The sequence below is a fragment of the Ailuropoda melanoleuca genome, chromosome 3 (assembly GCF_002007445.2).
Source record: "Ailuropoda melanoleuca isolate Jingjing chromosome 3, ASM200744v2, whole genome shotgun sequence".
NCBI classification, from domain to species: domain Eukaryota; kingdom Metazoa; phylum Chordata; class Mammalia; order Carnivora; family Ursidae; genus Ailuropoda; species Ailuropoda melanoleuca.
In genome coordinates this window covers 21674409-21691410 of record NC_048220.1, presented here as the reverse complement: position 1 = coordinate 21691410, position 17002 = coordinate 21674409, and the positions used below count along the sequence as shown (strand labels likewise).

At 37.4% G+C, this 17002-nt stretch overlaps 1 protein-coding gene across 2 annotated transcripts in view; it reads right to left on the bottom strand.

Moving 5' to 3' along the window:
* The window catches only part of RAD50 (RAD50 double strand break repair protein), a 136451-nt gene that overhangs the window by 40054 nt on the left and 79395 nt on the right, over positions 1-17002 (bottom strand). For both annotated transcript variants that reach the window (XM_034655995.1, XM_002912954.4), the window contains 8 exons: positions 12620-12748; positions 12224-12389; positions 10563-10756; positions 9570-9776; positions 8118-8300; positions 7385-7542; positions 4513-4688; positions 3755-3992 (listed from right to left, as the gene is read on the bottom strand). In XM_034655995.1, the coding sequence (XP_034511886.1) occupies positions 3755-3992; positions 4513-4688; positions 7385-7542; positions 8118-8300; positions 9570-9776; positions 10563-10756; positions 12224-12389; positions 12620-12748 (1451 nt within the window). The remainder of the gene's footprint in view (positions 1-3754; positions 3993-4512; positions 4689-7384; positions 7543-8117; positions 8301-9569; positions 9777-10562; positions 10757-12223; positions 12390-12619; positions 12749-17002) is intronic.

The window sequence follows — 17002 nt, the reverse complement described above, 5'->3', positions numbered from 1 at the left end:
AAAAAAAAAGAAATGCCAACCTGAACTGATCTGTGGCAACAGAACACCTAGTTTGGTATGCCACTGAGATGAAAAAATTTCCTGAGTAAATATGAAGGTATGCAGATTATGAACAGTTCCATATCCACATCACTTCCTGAATCTTGTGGTCATAGCCCAGAAGTTTGTTTTAAAGTATGTTCCCAGTGCCTAAAAAGTGGCATAGCTAGGACAGTTGGTCAAACATTCACTTGAATGGGGACATCTTTGTGGAGAACTACTGGTATCCATTCAATTTTAACCTTATTTTTACATTTTCATATGCACACTTTATTTTATTTATTTATTTATTTATTTATTTTTTAAAAGATTTTATTTATTTATTTGACAGAGACAGACACAGCCAGCGAGAGAGGGAACACAAGCAGGGGGAGTGGGAGAGGAAGAAGCAGGCTCACAGCAGAGGAGCCTGACGTGGGGCTCGATCCCGTAACGCCGGGATCACGCCCTGAGCCGAAGGCAGACGCTTAACCGCTGTCATATGCACACTTTAAAAAAACTCTTATCGATGTGGTCCAGGGTTTTGGTGCCTTCTTTTCTGATGATTATTACGTAAGATGCTAAATGCCAAAGTATTATAAGAAAGAGTAAAGATGTTTCCCAAAAGAATGGGTTATTGAGATCTATTAGGATTCTATTTTGTTTTGTAACATTTTCAAACTCAGTTCATATATTTTTGTGATAGCACTCCTTTTCAAGGGGATTTTACGTAAAAGAAACCAATAGAGATATGGTTGGTTGAAAAATCTTTCAAAGAAATGGAGAAAAAGACTGAGTTTTTACTGAACTAAAATGTTATAAATAAATAAACCTGACTCAGTACTAAGCAAAATGATAAAAAGGTATATTTTCATCTGAGATTGCATTCACAATGGTGGTCTTACATTAAGTGTTAATGAACTTTGGCCTTTAAATGAAAATTTTTTCCTCAGAGAGGATAAGCAAGATGTGGCTCCTCACTAGCTCTTTGAGCTCACCTTCAACCACTTTTCCCTTTTGGCCTCAGGTCAAACATGCCTCAGGGGTTTTGTACTGCCTGGAACGCTCTTCTCCTGGACAAATGCATGGCTAGCTCCCTTACTTCTCTCAGGTTGACACTCAAATGCCACCTTCAATAGCAATTCCCATCTCACCAACCCTCAGTTAATTCTCTACTTCCTTATCCTGCTCTATTTCTTTTCCTAGGCACTGATTTACCTGTCAGACTACGTATTTATTTTTCTATTGTCAGGTTACCTCACTTTGTGTGTGGTGACCAGAATGGCATACAGGTGCCACTCCAGATACTGGGGTACTATATGGATTACAGTTAGCTACAAATACGGTGACACTACTCCCAATGAGAGGTGGAGTCTGTGTCCTCTCATTGAATCTTAGCAAGCTCTGTGACTCCTCTGACCAGACAGCAGCAGCAGTTTAACAGTGCCAGTTTCTAGGCCTATGCCTTCGGATACTAGCAGCTTCTATTGGCTCTCTCTTGGACTACTTGCTCTTAGGATCCTTCATTTGGTAATCCAACCACTATGCTATCAAAATCCCAAGACACACACGCAGGCCATGCTAAGACACTGTGTTTGACTGCCCCGGCTGAGCTCCCAGCTAACAGTGTCACTGCAAATCATTTCAGTGAGCCATCCTGAGCACTGAGCCTAGTAGAGTCTTGAGATGACCGCAGCGAACATCTGACTGCAACTGCATAATCAGTTTCCAAATGGTACTCACTCTTGTGGTTGAAGGCGTCAGTTCCTTGTCAAGTGGGGCCCTTCACAGGGTGACTCACATGGCAGCTGGCTTCACCCATATCCTAAAGAAAAGGATAGCAGGCAGCCGTAGTGCCTTACATAACCTAATCTTGGAAGGAATACGCTATCACTTCTGTCATAATGTATCAGTTTCACAGACCAATCCTGGAACATGGGAGAAGGCTCTACAGGAGCCATGAATACCAGGAGGCAGGGATCACTGAGGATCATCTTGGAGGCTGCCTATCACAAAGCCTATCTTTGTAGATTCTTCTTAGTTCTTTTCCTGAAATTCTTCTCCAGTTTTCTGGGACAACATATCCTCCTGGCTTTTCTGCTTCCAGAGCTGTTCTCAATCTTACCCATTCAATATATTAACATAAGATTAATTTCTCAAAACATATTTTCCATTAAATCCCCTATCACCTATCAGTGAGAGTTGTAACTAGGCCTGAACATAACACAGCCCTATCTTCTCAACTTATGGGAATCAATCTCCCCAAATGGTTCCTCCAACTTTAGGTCACCCTTCTACGGCAGCACAGGTCAGGGCTCCCCTTTTCTTTACACAAAGTGCTCTCATTTCTCTCTACACTTGCCTTAACTGAGTCAAACCAACTTCCTTATGCTTCACATTCCCCTCCTACTATGTTCTCAAAATCTTATTCTCATTCTCTGGTCCACTGGCTTCTCTTAACTAATATATGTCTTAACCAATTAAGAATTTTATTAAGCCTGGCTTTCTAAATATTCAATTCTGAGAGCCTGTCTCTTTACTTAGACCATCAGCTCTTTGAAGATTATGTCACACCAGTCTTTGGGACCAGCTTTACACTCAAGGTTGTGGGAGACCCCAAGGCATCATCACATACTTTCTGACTTGATTTATAAACAGGCCATCATTTGAATTTCTTGAATAAGTGAGGAAAAAATAAACAACAGAAATCATAATGATTCACTCTTTTTGAAAGCAGAAAAGATAAAAAATATATTTTAAAATTTGTTGGGGGAAGTTTTCAGTGCCTTTTTTTTTTTAAGATTTTTAAAAATTTGACACAGAGAGAGACAGCACAAACAGGGAGAGTGGCAGGCAGAGGGAGAGAGAGAAACAGGCTCCCCACCGAGCAGGGAGCCTGATGTGGAGCTCGATCCTGGGACCCTGGGATCATGACCTGAGCCAAAAGCAGATGCTCAACTGACTGAGCCACCCGGGCGCCCCACAGTACTTTTTTTTTTTTTTTTTTAAGATTTTATTTATTTGACAGAGAGAGACAGCCAGCGAGAGAGGGAACACAAGCAGGGTGACTGGGAGAGGAAGAAGCAGGCTCACAGCGGAGGAGCCTGACGTGGGGCTCGATCCCAGAACGCTGGGATCACGCCCTGAGCCAAAGGCAGAAGCTTAACGACTGCGCCACCCAGGCGCCCCCCCACAGTACTTTCTTTTGCTGAATTTAGAAATTTTAATCTATCAGAATTTCTGCCCTCAAACCAAGTCTAAGGAATTAAATTAATACAAACATGTGGGTGCATGCACACACAAACAGAAAATAGTAAAGATAACTGCCTTGTGACTAGTTTAAGAAGTTTGTTTACTTTTAAATAATTTTTTAAAAATATTTTTATTTATTTGAGAGAAAGAGCATGAAAACGAGCAGGGGAAAGCGGGAGAAGGAGAAGGAGAAGGAGAAGCAGATTAACCTGCTGAGCAGGGAGCCCAACACAGGGCTCGATCCTAGGACCCTGAGATCAGGACCTGAGCCAAAGGCAGACACCTATCTGACTGAGTTACCCAGGCACCCCAATAATTGCTTTTTCTTATAAATAACCCGAGATGGGCACACTGGCTCCGAATCTTGACTTGAACTTTTATTCATTCAACCCATTACTGGACACCTACCATATGCCAGGGACGGGATGAGCACCTTTTATATTGTTGCTGTTCATGTACAGTAATGGTAAATCCCTATTCTCACCTCACAGGGACAAGTCCCAGCATTTCGTCACGCCGCTTTTCTTTTTTCTTTAGTTCTGATTCTGTTGATTTCAGTTTATCTGGAGCAAGCCGCAGCTTAGACTGCAAATCACTGATGACTTCCTGTAATTCAGCTTCTGTCTGAAAAACCCTCTGACAGACAGGACAACATGACTGGTTTTCATCTGTTAGCTGAGTAATGAATTGGGAGTAAACTGCTGTGGCTCCAGCCAGCATGGCTATTTTAAGAAAATAAATATATTACCAGTGAGAAGAGTATAAAATATAGTTTTGTCATTATGGTTCTATCCTTTTCATATATATATATATAGGATTATTCTTCATTTATAAACATATTATGAAAGAAATAAAAATCCTCTGATATTTACATATTCTTTGAAAGGGCACAATACATTCAGATTTGTATAAATCACTTTTTGGTAACACACAAAAAGTATAACAAAATTTTGGAGCATATTGCGTACCAGAAATTGTTCTAAGAGTTTTATACCTATAATCTCATTTATTCTTCTTTAACACCCTAAACAGTAGGTAATTATGTCCTCAGATCAATCTGAAGTAAAGGAATCATTTGATAATTTGCCCAAAGTCACAAAGCCATTAAGTTGTAGAATTGGGACTAAAACTTAAACCCTTTGGCTCCAGAACCAAGCTTTTAAATCTCCCATCCTTAATAGCTGCTGGTGAGTGAAAATTCAAGTGTCAAAGCACCTTGATAATATAAAGAAAGTAACTTACCCCGCTGTTTTGAGGATTTTTCAATTTCTTCTTTAAGCCTGTCTAAGTCATTTTCAAAATCCTGGCTACCACAAACATCAAACAGCTTGTCTTCATAACTGGACAACTGCTCTTCTTTCCTTTTTAGTTCATTATTTATATGATTTTTATTTTGCTCAGCTGAAGCTAGTTCTTTGCTAAAATAAGAACAAACATGGATTACAATTTTACAACATGAGAAATGAGTTTGAAAAGTTTGAGTAGGTAGATACAAAACAAATTCTGCCAATAAATATTACAAAGGTTTGCTGTGAATAAACACTCTTTTTAGAAGTCAAGGCAACAGTCCACCTCTGCCTGAACTCCACCCTGAACACTGATCACTTTCTAAACCTGGTCATGGGCCTGTTCCCAGACAAATGTGTATAGGCAAAACTGTGTGATTTCTGGGGGTTCATGGTCTTAGATCTCAGGTTAGGAACCTCAGCAAGAATATACTTGCTGGACATACTGGAGAGAGAGAGAGAGAGAGAAGAGAAAAGGAGAACATTCTCCTGATTCCCTTTGGACCCTTTCACAGTACCACTTCTCTTCACTCCTATAAGAACTTCTCGTTTATACCTTCCTTGTTGATGTCATCTACTTATGTCATCATCCATTCCCTCTCATTCATCAAAGACTTTGCTCACTAACACAATTCATCTCCACTCCAACTCTTAAATATCATCCTAGCCAACCTTCATACCAACATAGATTAGGGTTTGCAGGTTATGATGCATTGGGCAAGTCATGTAATCAATATAATGGATCATATTCCTAATCTTAAAAAATGAAACAATAAAATACATTGGAGTAGACTGAGCATACTTAGGACACATTCTGTTTTGAGAAACTTGTTTCAGATAAATGTGTATGAGAACATGTGTGCTACATCTTGATACTTCCCATTTTGATTCACAGTAAAAATAAGGCAAAAAGAAATAACTAATATAGATGATGCTTTGACCATCCTAGCCACTGAGCCATGCTCATCAACATCACTATCTTAGCACCCAACCCTGCTGATCCCCTCCTTGAAGGTCTATTTGCTCAAGGTGTCATGAACTACTCCTGACTCTCACCCCAGCCTCCTGAATTCTAGTTTCCTTCACTTGCTCCTCTTCCTTTGCTTACTAACAGTAAATGCTGCATTTCCCACGCATCTCACTCTGACCTTTTCTCTTCTCTTCGCATAACCCCTTTAAGGTGATACAGCCTATACTAATGACTCCAATTATTACTGACAAAGCAACAACTTCCAATCTCTTGAACTTCAAACTCCAATATTCTATTCCCTAAGACACGTTTCCATAAGAAACAAATTCAACAGGGCTAAAGCCAAATCCACTATCTTCCTCAAATATCTGTACAGACTTTTTGACTCTCTTATGCAACCGCCACTCAAAGTGACATTAGAAAAAAGTGATCACTTCTTTATTGTGGTAAAAAACACACATTATATGAAATTTACCATCTTAACCATTTTTTAAGTGTACAGTGCAGTAGTGTTAACTATATACACATTGTCGTGCTACATAGCTCTAAAACTTTTACATCTTGTAAAACTGAAACTCTGAAACCATTGAACAATGATTCCCCTTCCCCCCTCCCCCACTTCCTGGCAACCATCATTCTACTTTCTGTTTTCAAGAGCTTGACTACTTTGGGTATCTCATGTAAGTGGAATCACGCAGTATTTGTCCTTTTGTAACTAGCTTATTTCACTTAGCAATAATATCCTCAAGGTTCATCCAAGTTGTAGCATGACAGGATTTCCACCCCCACCCCTTGGGTAAGCTTTACACTTAATGTGGGGCTTGAACTCACAGCCTGGAGAGCAAGAGTCACATGCTCAACCAACTGAGCCAGCCAGGCGCCCCCAGGATTTCCTTCTTTTTAAAAGATGAGTAATATCATCATACACACACACTGAATCTTTATCCATTCATCTGGCTACTGAGAATAATGCTGTAATGAACACGGAATTGCAAAAATCTCTTCAAGATCATGCTTTCAATGCTTTTGAATATACACTCAGAAGTGGAATTGCTGGATCATAATTCTATTTTTAATTTTTTTGAAGACCCTCCATTTTCTCTATCAGCTGTGCCATTTCATATTCCCACTAACAATGAACAAAGGTTCCAATTTCTCAACATCCTCACCAATACTTGTTATTTTCTGGTTTTTCTGGTAGTAGCCATCCTAAACTGGTGTGAAGTGATATATCATTGTGGTTTTCATCTGCATTTCCCTGATGATTTGAGCACTTTTTCATATGCTCACTGGCAATTTGTATATGGTCTCTGGAGAAATGACTGTGCAAGTTCTTTGCCCATTTTTAAATCCAATTATTTGTTTTTGTGTTGTTAGTTACAGGAACTGTTTACATATTCTAGATAATAATCACTTATTAGATAAATGGTTTGAATACTGTCTCCCATTCTGTCGGTTGCCTTTTCCTGGTTAATCGTTTCCCTGTAAGTCTGATGGGATCCCATTTACCTTTTTTTCCTTTTGCTGCCTGTGCTTTGGGTGTCAGAACCAAGAAAATATTTGTCAATTTCAATATAATGAAGTCTTCCCCCTAAATTTTCTTCTACAAGTTTTATAGTGTCAGGTGTCACTTTTTATAAAGGAGAACTTTAATCCTCTAAGTTCTGCAAACTCTCAAGGAACAAAAGGCCCATATTAATGCCATCATTTTACTTGACTGATAAAATACAGCACAACCAAAGTCAATTAACATAAGACATACCATTTTATAACAATAAATAATAAAACAATTCAAACAATGAAAAATAAAAGCATGGAATAAGAAATCTGTAGTACATCTCCAAATGTTACAACTTACTTCAGTTTGGCAAGTCTGTCCCTGGTCTGATTAATTTCTTTTGATTTACTATGAAGCCAGTCTTCGAGCTGTTTTTTGTTGGGAAAATATCCTAACAATGAAGTTAATTCATCACTGTGTCTAGATTTTATTTTTCTGATTTGTTCATCTTTGTCGGCCTATAGAAAAAAAATATTTTTTAAATAAAGTCCAAGAACAAAAAAAAAAATTTTTTTTAAAAGACGCTCAACCGCTGTGCCACCCAGGCGCCCCAAGAACAAAAAAAATTCTAATTCACAACTCTGAGATCAAGAGTCACATGCTCTACGAACTGAGCCAGCTAGGTGGCTCAGAATAAATATGAATTCTGGACTAAAATTCTAGGCTTAAAAAATAAAACAATGAAAATGAAAGAAAAAAATGCAAAATTTCTTAAAAGTGTCACAGTGGGAATTGCCTTTCTGTGCCATAAGAGAAAAAAGTAACAAGACTGACAATATAAAAACTAAAACTTCTGTATGATACATGATAAAAATTAATAGCAATGGGTGTATGTATATATACTTCTGTATTGTTATTTCTTGTAGTTAGAAAATAGTTTTTAAGCTCCAAAGTCGTTTTATACAGCGTTAAGCTCATTTAACTCCTAAAATATAATGCCAATACCACCTAAATACTTTGTAGTGCATCTACTACAAACATAAATTATTTTAAATCCCAGAAAGTATAATTAGAACAAAAAGAAAGGTCATACTTTGTCTTTGGTCAGCATCTCCATCTGGGTGCGTGTTGTTGTATGATGGTTTAACTGTTCCATCTCCTGGTCCAATTTACGCAGGGTCCTGTCTAGGTCTGCTTTCTCATTTTGAAGGCTTATTACTTCTGTTTTTAGAGCTTCTACATTGCTGTTTTTCTCAGCCTTGCTCAGCTCACGTTCCTTATTAATAATTCAAACAAACACACAAGTTTATATGTTTTGTGTTAAAATAATGACAAAATGTATTAGAAATCAACTATTCCTCAGAATGATCAAAATATTACTGTTTGCTTTTATCCAAGGGAAAAAAAAGCGTAAGAAGAAAGATTTTTAAGGATAATCTTATAAGGTTATCTTACTAGGTTATAATGGTAGAGAACTAGTAAACAAATCTGGGAAGGTCAAACAGGAGGGAAAACGGAGAATATAGTGTAAAAGTGAGAAAAATATATCTAAGTATACAGTTTAGTGACTCTTGTTATTTCAGTATTTATCAAGGACCCTTGTAAACTCACTACATTACCTGGCATGTGGAAACCATAAAATAGTGTTATGTGGTCTCTGACCAGTGCTTTCCCATCACAAGGCAATATTGTAACAAACGGCTAAACTGACAAAAATGTATGCTAGATGATAAATTCCACAGCAAACTGAAATGTTTACTTAAATTATCAAGATAGGTTCTGACAGGGAGATCTGCCAAGCTTTAGGATGCCTACTTTGGTGGCAGAGATGTGAAGAAAGGGGACAGATTAGAAACAAGGAAGAGTATTTGGAAATTCGTGAAAACAGATGGTCTAAGAAAATTTCTACCACACAAAAAGTGGTAACATGGCAAGAATCATATAAAATCTACAATGTGTGGAACCTAGAGTGAAAATACTTGCTTTTTTTTAACCCAGGTAAGTGGTTCTTAACCAAGGTACTCATAACAATCACCTGGTTTTGTTTGGAACACACATTTCTATTCCCCACTCCAGAGATTTTGATTACGAAGGTCTGAGGTAAGGTCTAATTTTTTTTTTTTTTTTGGAGAAAAAGAGAAAGAGAGAGGGGAAAACATGAATGAGTGGAGTGAGGGCAGAGGGAGAAGCAGACTCCCCTCTGAGTAGGGAGCCTGACACGGGGCTCGATCCCAGGACTCCGGGATCATGACCTGAGCTGAAGGCAAACGCTTACCTGACTGAGCCACCCAGGTGCCCCCAAGCATAAGTCTTTTTCAAAAGCTTCCTAGGTGATTCTAATTTTCAATCCACCCAGTTCCAGAATCAGAATTGATCTGATTATAATATTCAGATGTTTTCGTTTTGTATGAGATTCATAGATAAGGTTGACGTTTTTATTGAAATGTCATAATACTAGGATTAGCAAGAGGTATTATACTTTAGAATGTACGATTCTAAACGTCTTACACCTTAAAATTATTAGATTACTCAAATAATATCTTACAGCTTTTGAGAGCTCCTGGTCCAGTTCAAGAATCCGGTCTGAAGATCCTTCCAACTGCTGTAATTCATACTTCACATTTCTCAGCTCATTCTGCTTCTTACTTAGGATTTCTGATTTTAGCTCAATTATTCTTCCCAGTCCAATTTTCTTATCTCTTATCTCATCTATCTGTTTTTGTTTCAGAGTCTCTTTTTCTGCAAAGTCATTCTACATATGAGAAGAATGAGCATTAATTTTTTTCACTGAACAATTTAATAAAGTTTTTTGAATGCAAAATTAACACATGCACACTAAGGAAAATAAAGGAAAGTACAAAAAAAATGCAATGATCATCACCCAGAGATAATCATTATTAACTATGAGCAAACTTTTTATGATTACCGTTAAAAAGAAATTTTGGAAGACAAATACTGTATGATCTCACTTATATGTAGAATCTAAAAACAAAACAAACCCAACAAACAGACGAACTCAAAGAAAAAGAGATCAGACTTGTGGTCACTAGAGGTGGACGGTGGGAGGAGGGAGAACTGAAAGAAGGTGGTCAAAATGTTCGAATTTCCAATTATAAGATAAGTACTACAAATATAACATATACCATGATGACTACTGCTAACACTGCTGTATGATACATAGGAAAGTTGTTAAGGAAGTACACCCGAATAGAACTCATCACAAGGTAAATATATTTTCTTTTCTTTTATTGTATTTACATGAGGAAATAGGTATCAGCAGAACCTGTGTGGTAATCATTTCACAATATATGTAAATCAGTCCATCATGCCATATGCCTTAAATGCAGAGTGTATTTTCTTCATATTTTTATCCTTAAAAACTTTAGAAAAGTTGTTTCCATAAAGATTTTTTCTATCTTGTAAAGTAGAATTCTATCCTAACTCTAATCCAAAAATTTGACAATATGAGGTCCACTCAAAAATTAAAACAATATAACACAAGAATCAGATACAAACGAAAGAATATAGCAGTATTTACCATCAGTTGGCTGGCAATTTCTGCTTCCCTTTCTTGCCTCTCTCTCACAAGTCTGTGAAAATTTTTAATATGTCTTTCACTGAATGGTCCACGCTCAAAGCCATCCAATTCTAGCTGTGCTGCCAAAGACTGAATTAATGAATCTCTAGCTTGGATATGTTCTTGATGGCGATCTGCTTGTAGCTGCAGACGACCTTTAAAAAACACAACCATAGTAATTCAATTTTCAAGTGTTTTTTTCAAAAATTAAAAAAACTGTACATTCACATGCAGCTATTAAAAAAAACAAACGCATAGCAGAATCTCTCATAACCTTTGCCCGGTTCCCCTGATTGGTAACTGTGGTTTTGTGACATAGTAAGAAATAATATATTTGGTCTTTCTCCTTGGTTCCTGGCACAAAGCACCCAAAACTTGTAGAATTTCTGAGTGATACAGGAGAAAGGAGCATCTTTTGTTATTCATTCTAAGTCCTTTTCAGCCATACTTGAGTTTATCCTAATGAGGTGACTCTTAAGAGGATGGGACTCTTAAGGGCGAGGAACCAACTATGTGATTAGAGAGGAGGAACTTTCAGTACCCACCTCCTCAACTCTACAGAGCTGCAGACTGAGTTCAATCACCAATGGCTAATGATTTATTCAACCATGCCTATATAAATGGAACTTCCATAAGAACGATGAACAGCATTCAGACAGCTTCTAGGTTGGCCAACACATCAAGGTACAGGTTTATGTGTTAGTGAGGCACACAGAAAGGGCGTGGAGGCTGAAGACCCCTTCCCCATACCTTGCACTATGCATCTCTTCCATCTAACTGTTCCTGAGTGGTCTCCTTTATGATAAACTGGTAAAAGGTACCTAAGTTCTATGAATCATTATAGCAAATTACTGAATCTCAGAGAGGGTTTGTGGGAACTCCTGATTTACAGCCAACCATCAGAAGTATATGTGGCAGACAACTTGGGACTTGCAACTGGAATGTGAACTGGGTAGGCAGTCTTGTGGGACTCCATGGGGAAAGCACTGACTCCAACTAGTGTCAGAACTGAATTCTCTCTGCCAAGAACTGGAGAACTGGTTGGTGTGGAAAAGCCCACACATCTGGTGTCAGAACTGTTGTGAACAGAAAAACGGTGCTTTCTTTAGTAATATCTTGCAATACTATAGCATAATTTCAGTCAGGATACTGACACTGATACAATCCATCAGTTTTATTCAGATTTCCCCATTGTTCCTTTTATCTATTTGTGTATATTAAGTTCTATATAATATAATCAACTGTGTTAATTTCATATCTCCACCATGACAGTGAACATAATGAACAGCTCAAATACCACAATAAGCTTTTGTAACCATAAGTTTTTCTAACCATAACTATACTTGTTATACTTTTTTTGCTCTTGTTGCTTTTACAACCATAACCATACTGACCCTCCTCCAGCTTCTCCTCCTACTCAGTAACCCTGGCAACCACTAATCTGTCCTCCACTTCTAAAATTTTGACATTTGAGAAGTGTTATATAAACGGAAGCATACTGTTATATTATCTTTTGAGACTGGCCTTTTCCACTCAGCATACTTTCCTAGAGATTCATCATTCATGCAGAAAATGCATAATATTATACTACGAAAAAAGACCAAGTTATCATTTTGTCCTACCCTGCTCAACAAGCAGTTCTGATTTTTCCTGATTGAGAAGCCTTGATTCTTTATTTAACTTTTCCACTTCACGCTGACAGTCTACCAGTCTCCTTTCTTTCTCCCTTACTGTTCTCTGGTGATTGTGATATAAATCATTTAGTTGCTCATCAGTCCCTTGAAAAACCTGTGTAGAGAACCAAAATAAAGGGCTTTAATGAATAAATACCAGAAGTTACCACTCTGAGGTACAAAATATGAACCAAAGCTTATTCAATATCCTTCAACATATACATGGAAATAACGCAAACATCAAGATTTGTATTTTTTTTGAAATATGAGTGGCAAAATGGATTCAGATGAGGTTCATTATAATAACCTCAAAATTTTGAAGAACAAAATTCTACCACCACAAACCTTTTCCATTTTCTGTTCCAGTTCACTATTATCTTTCTCCATTTGCTTCTTCCGGCTATCCAAGGCTTTAATCTCATTGTCGAGTCTCATTATTTTAGAGAGATTCTGTTCAATTTCTTTTAGACGATTCTGAAAATGTACATAAATTTCACTACAGTTTAAAATACTGCAAATGAATGAAAAGAAGATGTCCTGGGCTAGGTGCTTAGTGAAAGTGATCTCTCTCATTTAATGCTAATTTAATGCTATAAATTATAGCAGGCACAGAGAAACGGAGGATCAGAGACATTAAATAATTTGCACAACTCCTTAAAGCTACTAAAAAAAAAAAAGCAATAATTAAATTCCACTTGTCTAATGTCAAAGCCCATGTCTTACCCTCAGCACCTCCCACAAAAGTTATTCATTCATTGGGTAGAACCACATTATGTAAAGTATCACATTATAAAAACTTAATCTTTAGCAGGCTAATTTATTTTTTAAAAACAGAACTGTGTGGGCTAGAAACTCATCGTGAGTCACGAGTGCATTTTTTTTTTTTTAAAGATTTTATTTATTTATTTGACAGAGAGAGAGATAGCCAGTGAGAGAGGGAACACAAGCAGGGGCAATGGGAGAGGAAGAAGCAGGCTCCCAGGGGAAGAGCTCAATATGGGGCTTGATCTCGCCCTGAGCTGAAGGCAGATGCTTAATAATTGACCCACCCAGGTGCCCCTCACAAGTGCATTCTGAGGCTGAAGGCAAAATTTACACGGAAAACTGTATTTTGATTCAAAGTCTACTCAAGCACAGAGAACTCTGAGCAAGTGAAGTGTGACAGATGATTTCACTGGCCGGCCACTAGGGACAGCTGGTTGCCTAATCTCCTAGGAATATGTGTAACTAGGCTGAGAGTGTTCTCTCCTAGGAGTGATGCCGAGGATTCTCTTCTAATGTTTGCCTCCACAATTCCAAGGCTGTCCAATTCCTCTTCTATTTTTAGAACCTAATTTATTAAACTATCACACTATTAGAGTGCTTAGATATCAAATGTAAGCTTTCACTGATACACCAAAACACACCCTTAACTTTAATGTCCTTTAATAAAATTATCGTAATACCATATCTTGTGATTTATATATAAAAAGTAGCATGTAATCACCATAAAAACAGGAACTTTGTTCACTAATGAATCCCCCACACATGAAACTGGTGTTCACTGTGTTAGCTAAATGGAAGAATGAATAACTTAACCAATAATAATTCATGGCTATCACTGATTGAATTCCTACCATATTGAAGACATTACGAAAGATGCTGCTATACATTCACTCTAACCTTTATGAGACTACTTGCTAAGCAGGAGACTTGGAGGACTCAATGTGCATAAAGTCACATTCTCAATGATGAAAGGTGAGACTGGAGGCAGGGTGGTGTAATGGTTAACACTGCAGGCTCTGGGTGCTGGAACAAGGTAAACCTCAACCTTACCTTGCACCACAAAAAATTAACCTGAAATGAAGCATAGATTTAAATGTAAAAACGCAAACTGTAAAACTTCAAGAAGAAAACACAGAAGAAAATCTGTGTGATTTGGGGTCAGGCAAAGATTTCCTAGTCAGGAAACCAAACAAACTGTACAGGAAAAAACCCGATAAACTGGATTTCATCAAAATTAAAAACTGCTGCCCTTGGAAATGCAGTTAATAAAATACAGTATTTGCAAAACACTTATATAAGGGCTTGCATCCACAATAAAAAGAAATCTCACAGCCAAATAATAAGACAAAATCCCATTCAAAATAAGCAAATAACTGAATAAAAATTTAGCCGAAGATATGGCAAACACATAAAAAAACACTTAACATCCATAAACATTAGAAAAATGAAAATTAAAACTACAATAAAAAAACAAAAACACCTGGAGATACTACCATGCACCTACTACAATGGCTAAAATAAAAAAGACTAACAATACTAAGTAGTGACAGGATGCAGAGCAATTGCACTCTTAGGTGTTGTTGGCAGGACTACAACATGGCACAGTCACTTTCAAAAGTAGTTTGGCAGCTCATAAGGTTAAACATACACTTACCACACAACCTAGCAACCCACCACTAGGAAGTTACCCAAGAGATTTGAAAAGATATCTCAAAAAGCCTGTACACCAAAGTTTATAGCAGTTTTATTCCTAATAGCTAGAAGCTGGAAAAAGCCTAACATCCATCAACTAGGGAATGGATGAACAGACCATAATATATCCACACAATTTACCTTCAACAGTAGAAATAAATGAACTACTCATACATGCAACAACACAGGTAAGTTAAAAAGATTATGCTAAAAACCAGAAACAAAGTGTTACCTAATATATGATTTCAATTATATGACGTTCTGGAAAAGGCAAAGCTATGAGGTAACAAATCAGTGGTTACCAAGAGCTGGGAGTAGAGGGAGGGGACCACAAACAAACTTGAGAGAACTTTTTGGGGTAATGCAGATGTTCTATACCTTAACTGTAGTGATGGTTATGCTACTGTATGCATTTGCCCAAACTCATCAAACTACATACTTTACAAAGGGTAGATTCTACTATATGTAAATTACACTTCAATAAATCTGACTTAAAAAAAAAAAAGTATGGATGGGCTTGGGATTCTGAGAAGTTTGGACTAAAATCCTGGTTTCCACACCATACTTGCAATGTTAACACCTGAGCCTCAGTTTTCTTACCTATGAAACCTCACAGGGTTACTACGGGTCTTACATAATGCATTTTAAAGCACTCTTATGCGTCATTAGCATATAGGAGACACTCAATAAAGACCATTTATATCACTTGTGAAAAAAATTCTGTGTTCTGAAGATATCTTTTAGCAGTTTAACAAAGAGACCAGACTGATTCGTAAGAGCCCTGGATATTAACACCTCAGCTATGGTACTACACTCAGAAACTTCTCGGCTACTATCACTGCCTCTTGCCAGTGTTAACTTTATCTGGGCTTGGATCTATGGTGACACCTCTAGCAGCTTCATTCTGTAAGTCCAACCAGTCCACCAGATCCTAAATATTCCCTCTTTGAAATCTGTTTTTTTAAATTTAATTCCAGTGTACTTCACACATAGTGTTATGACATCTGTTCAGTCCCTGTAGCACAAAACCCAGGTTCTATCCCCAGAGCTCATTACCTAAGTAAAAGAAGCCAGGACAAATAGAAAGACAACAAAAAATATAGCAGAGTATTTAAAGCTGAAGTGTTAGTGTGAAATGAGACAATGAAGAAGTTGGGGAATCAGGTAAACAAGAACCATGAACTTGCGAGTGGAAGAAATAAGTGTGCCAGATGGTGCTTTCTGAATTAAAAAACAAGTTTCTCAAGCGATTTCCACTGAAGACAAAACAGGGCCAAGGTCAGGATAGAATGTAGTGGGACAAGAATAAAGTAGTTAATGACATAATTCCTAAAGACAGAGGGATTCCATAAAAATGAGAAAGCACGAATGCAGTATTGAAATGAAGCGGTCTTCTAGATGGCTCCTGGGAAGGTGAACTGACTCAAACTTTGTTTGGTTCCATGAAGGGAAGAAACCTAACCTTTTATGTCAGAACTAAAACAAAACAAAACAACCTTTGAAGTCAACCACTTAATAAATATCTACTGAACCACCTGCTATAAATCAGGCACTGGGCTAGGCTATGAGGACAGAGAATAAAATTAAACCCATGCAGAACTAGTCAAAACTAAACACAAATAAAGAAACAATATATATATGTTAATTAACTAGAATTTGAATAAAAATTAAAAAAAAAAGAAACAATACCTCACTATTTGCTACAGCCTTAGAATCCTGGCGTCACTCAATAAATAGCAGTTGTTATCTCTTTGCCATACCTTGACATTCTTCCTTTACAAATGTTCCATTTCAACTCTATGGATTTCCTTGATACTGCTCAAGAACAGCTTGCTTTTCACTGTCTTTACATCTCTACCTACCCATTTATGGTCAACAAAATCATATCCCCAATTCATTCCAACGTAATCCTCTCTGGTCATCTCAGACACAAATTCTTTTTTTTATTCCTCAGAGCTCTTACGCCTCTTGTCTTTTTCTACCTAATGTGTGCCTGTCATCTTTCTAACCAGGCTGCTCCCAAAGATAAAACGTGTTCCAGTGTCTTGGGAACTACCACACAACATCTATACACAGTAATCACGATTACAGTCCTAAAATATATCATACTTTATCATTCTTTTGTCCATTAAACTAAATTCTAAACCCACTGCTTCTCTATAATCTGACTGCAATTCTCTCACTGATTTTACCCTGGTTTACTTAACCCAGGCTCTTCCTGTATGTGTGAAAACAGACATAAAAATGTGGATGTAAATACATTTTTATTGT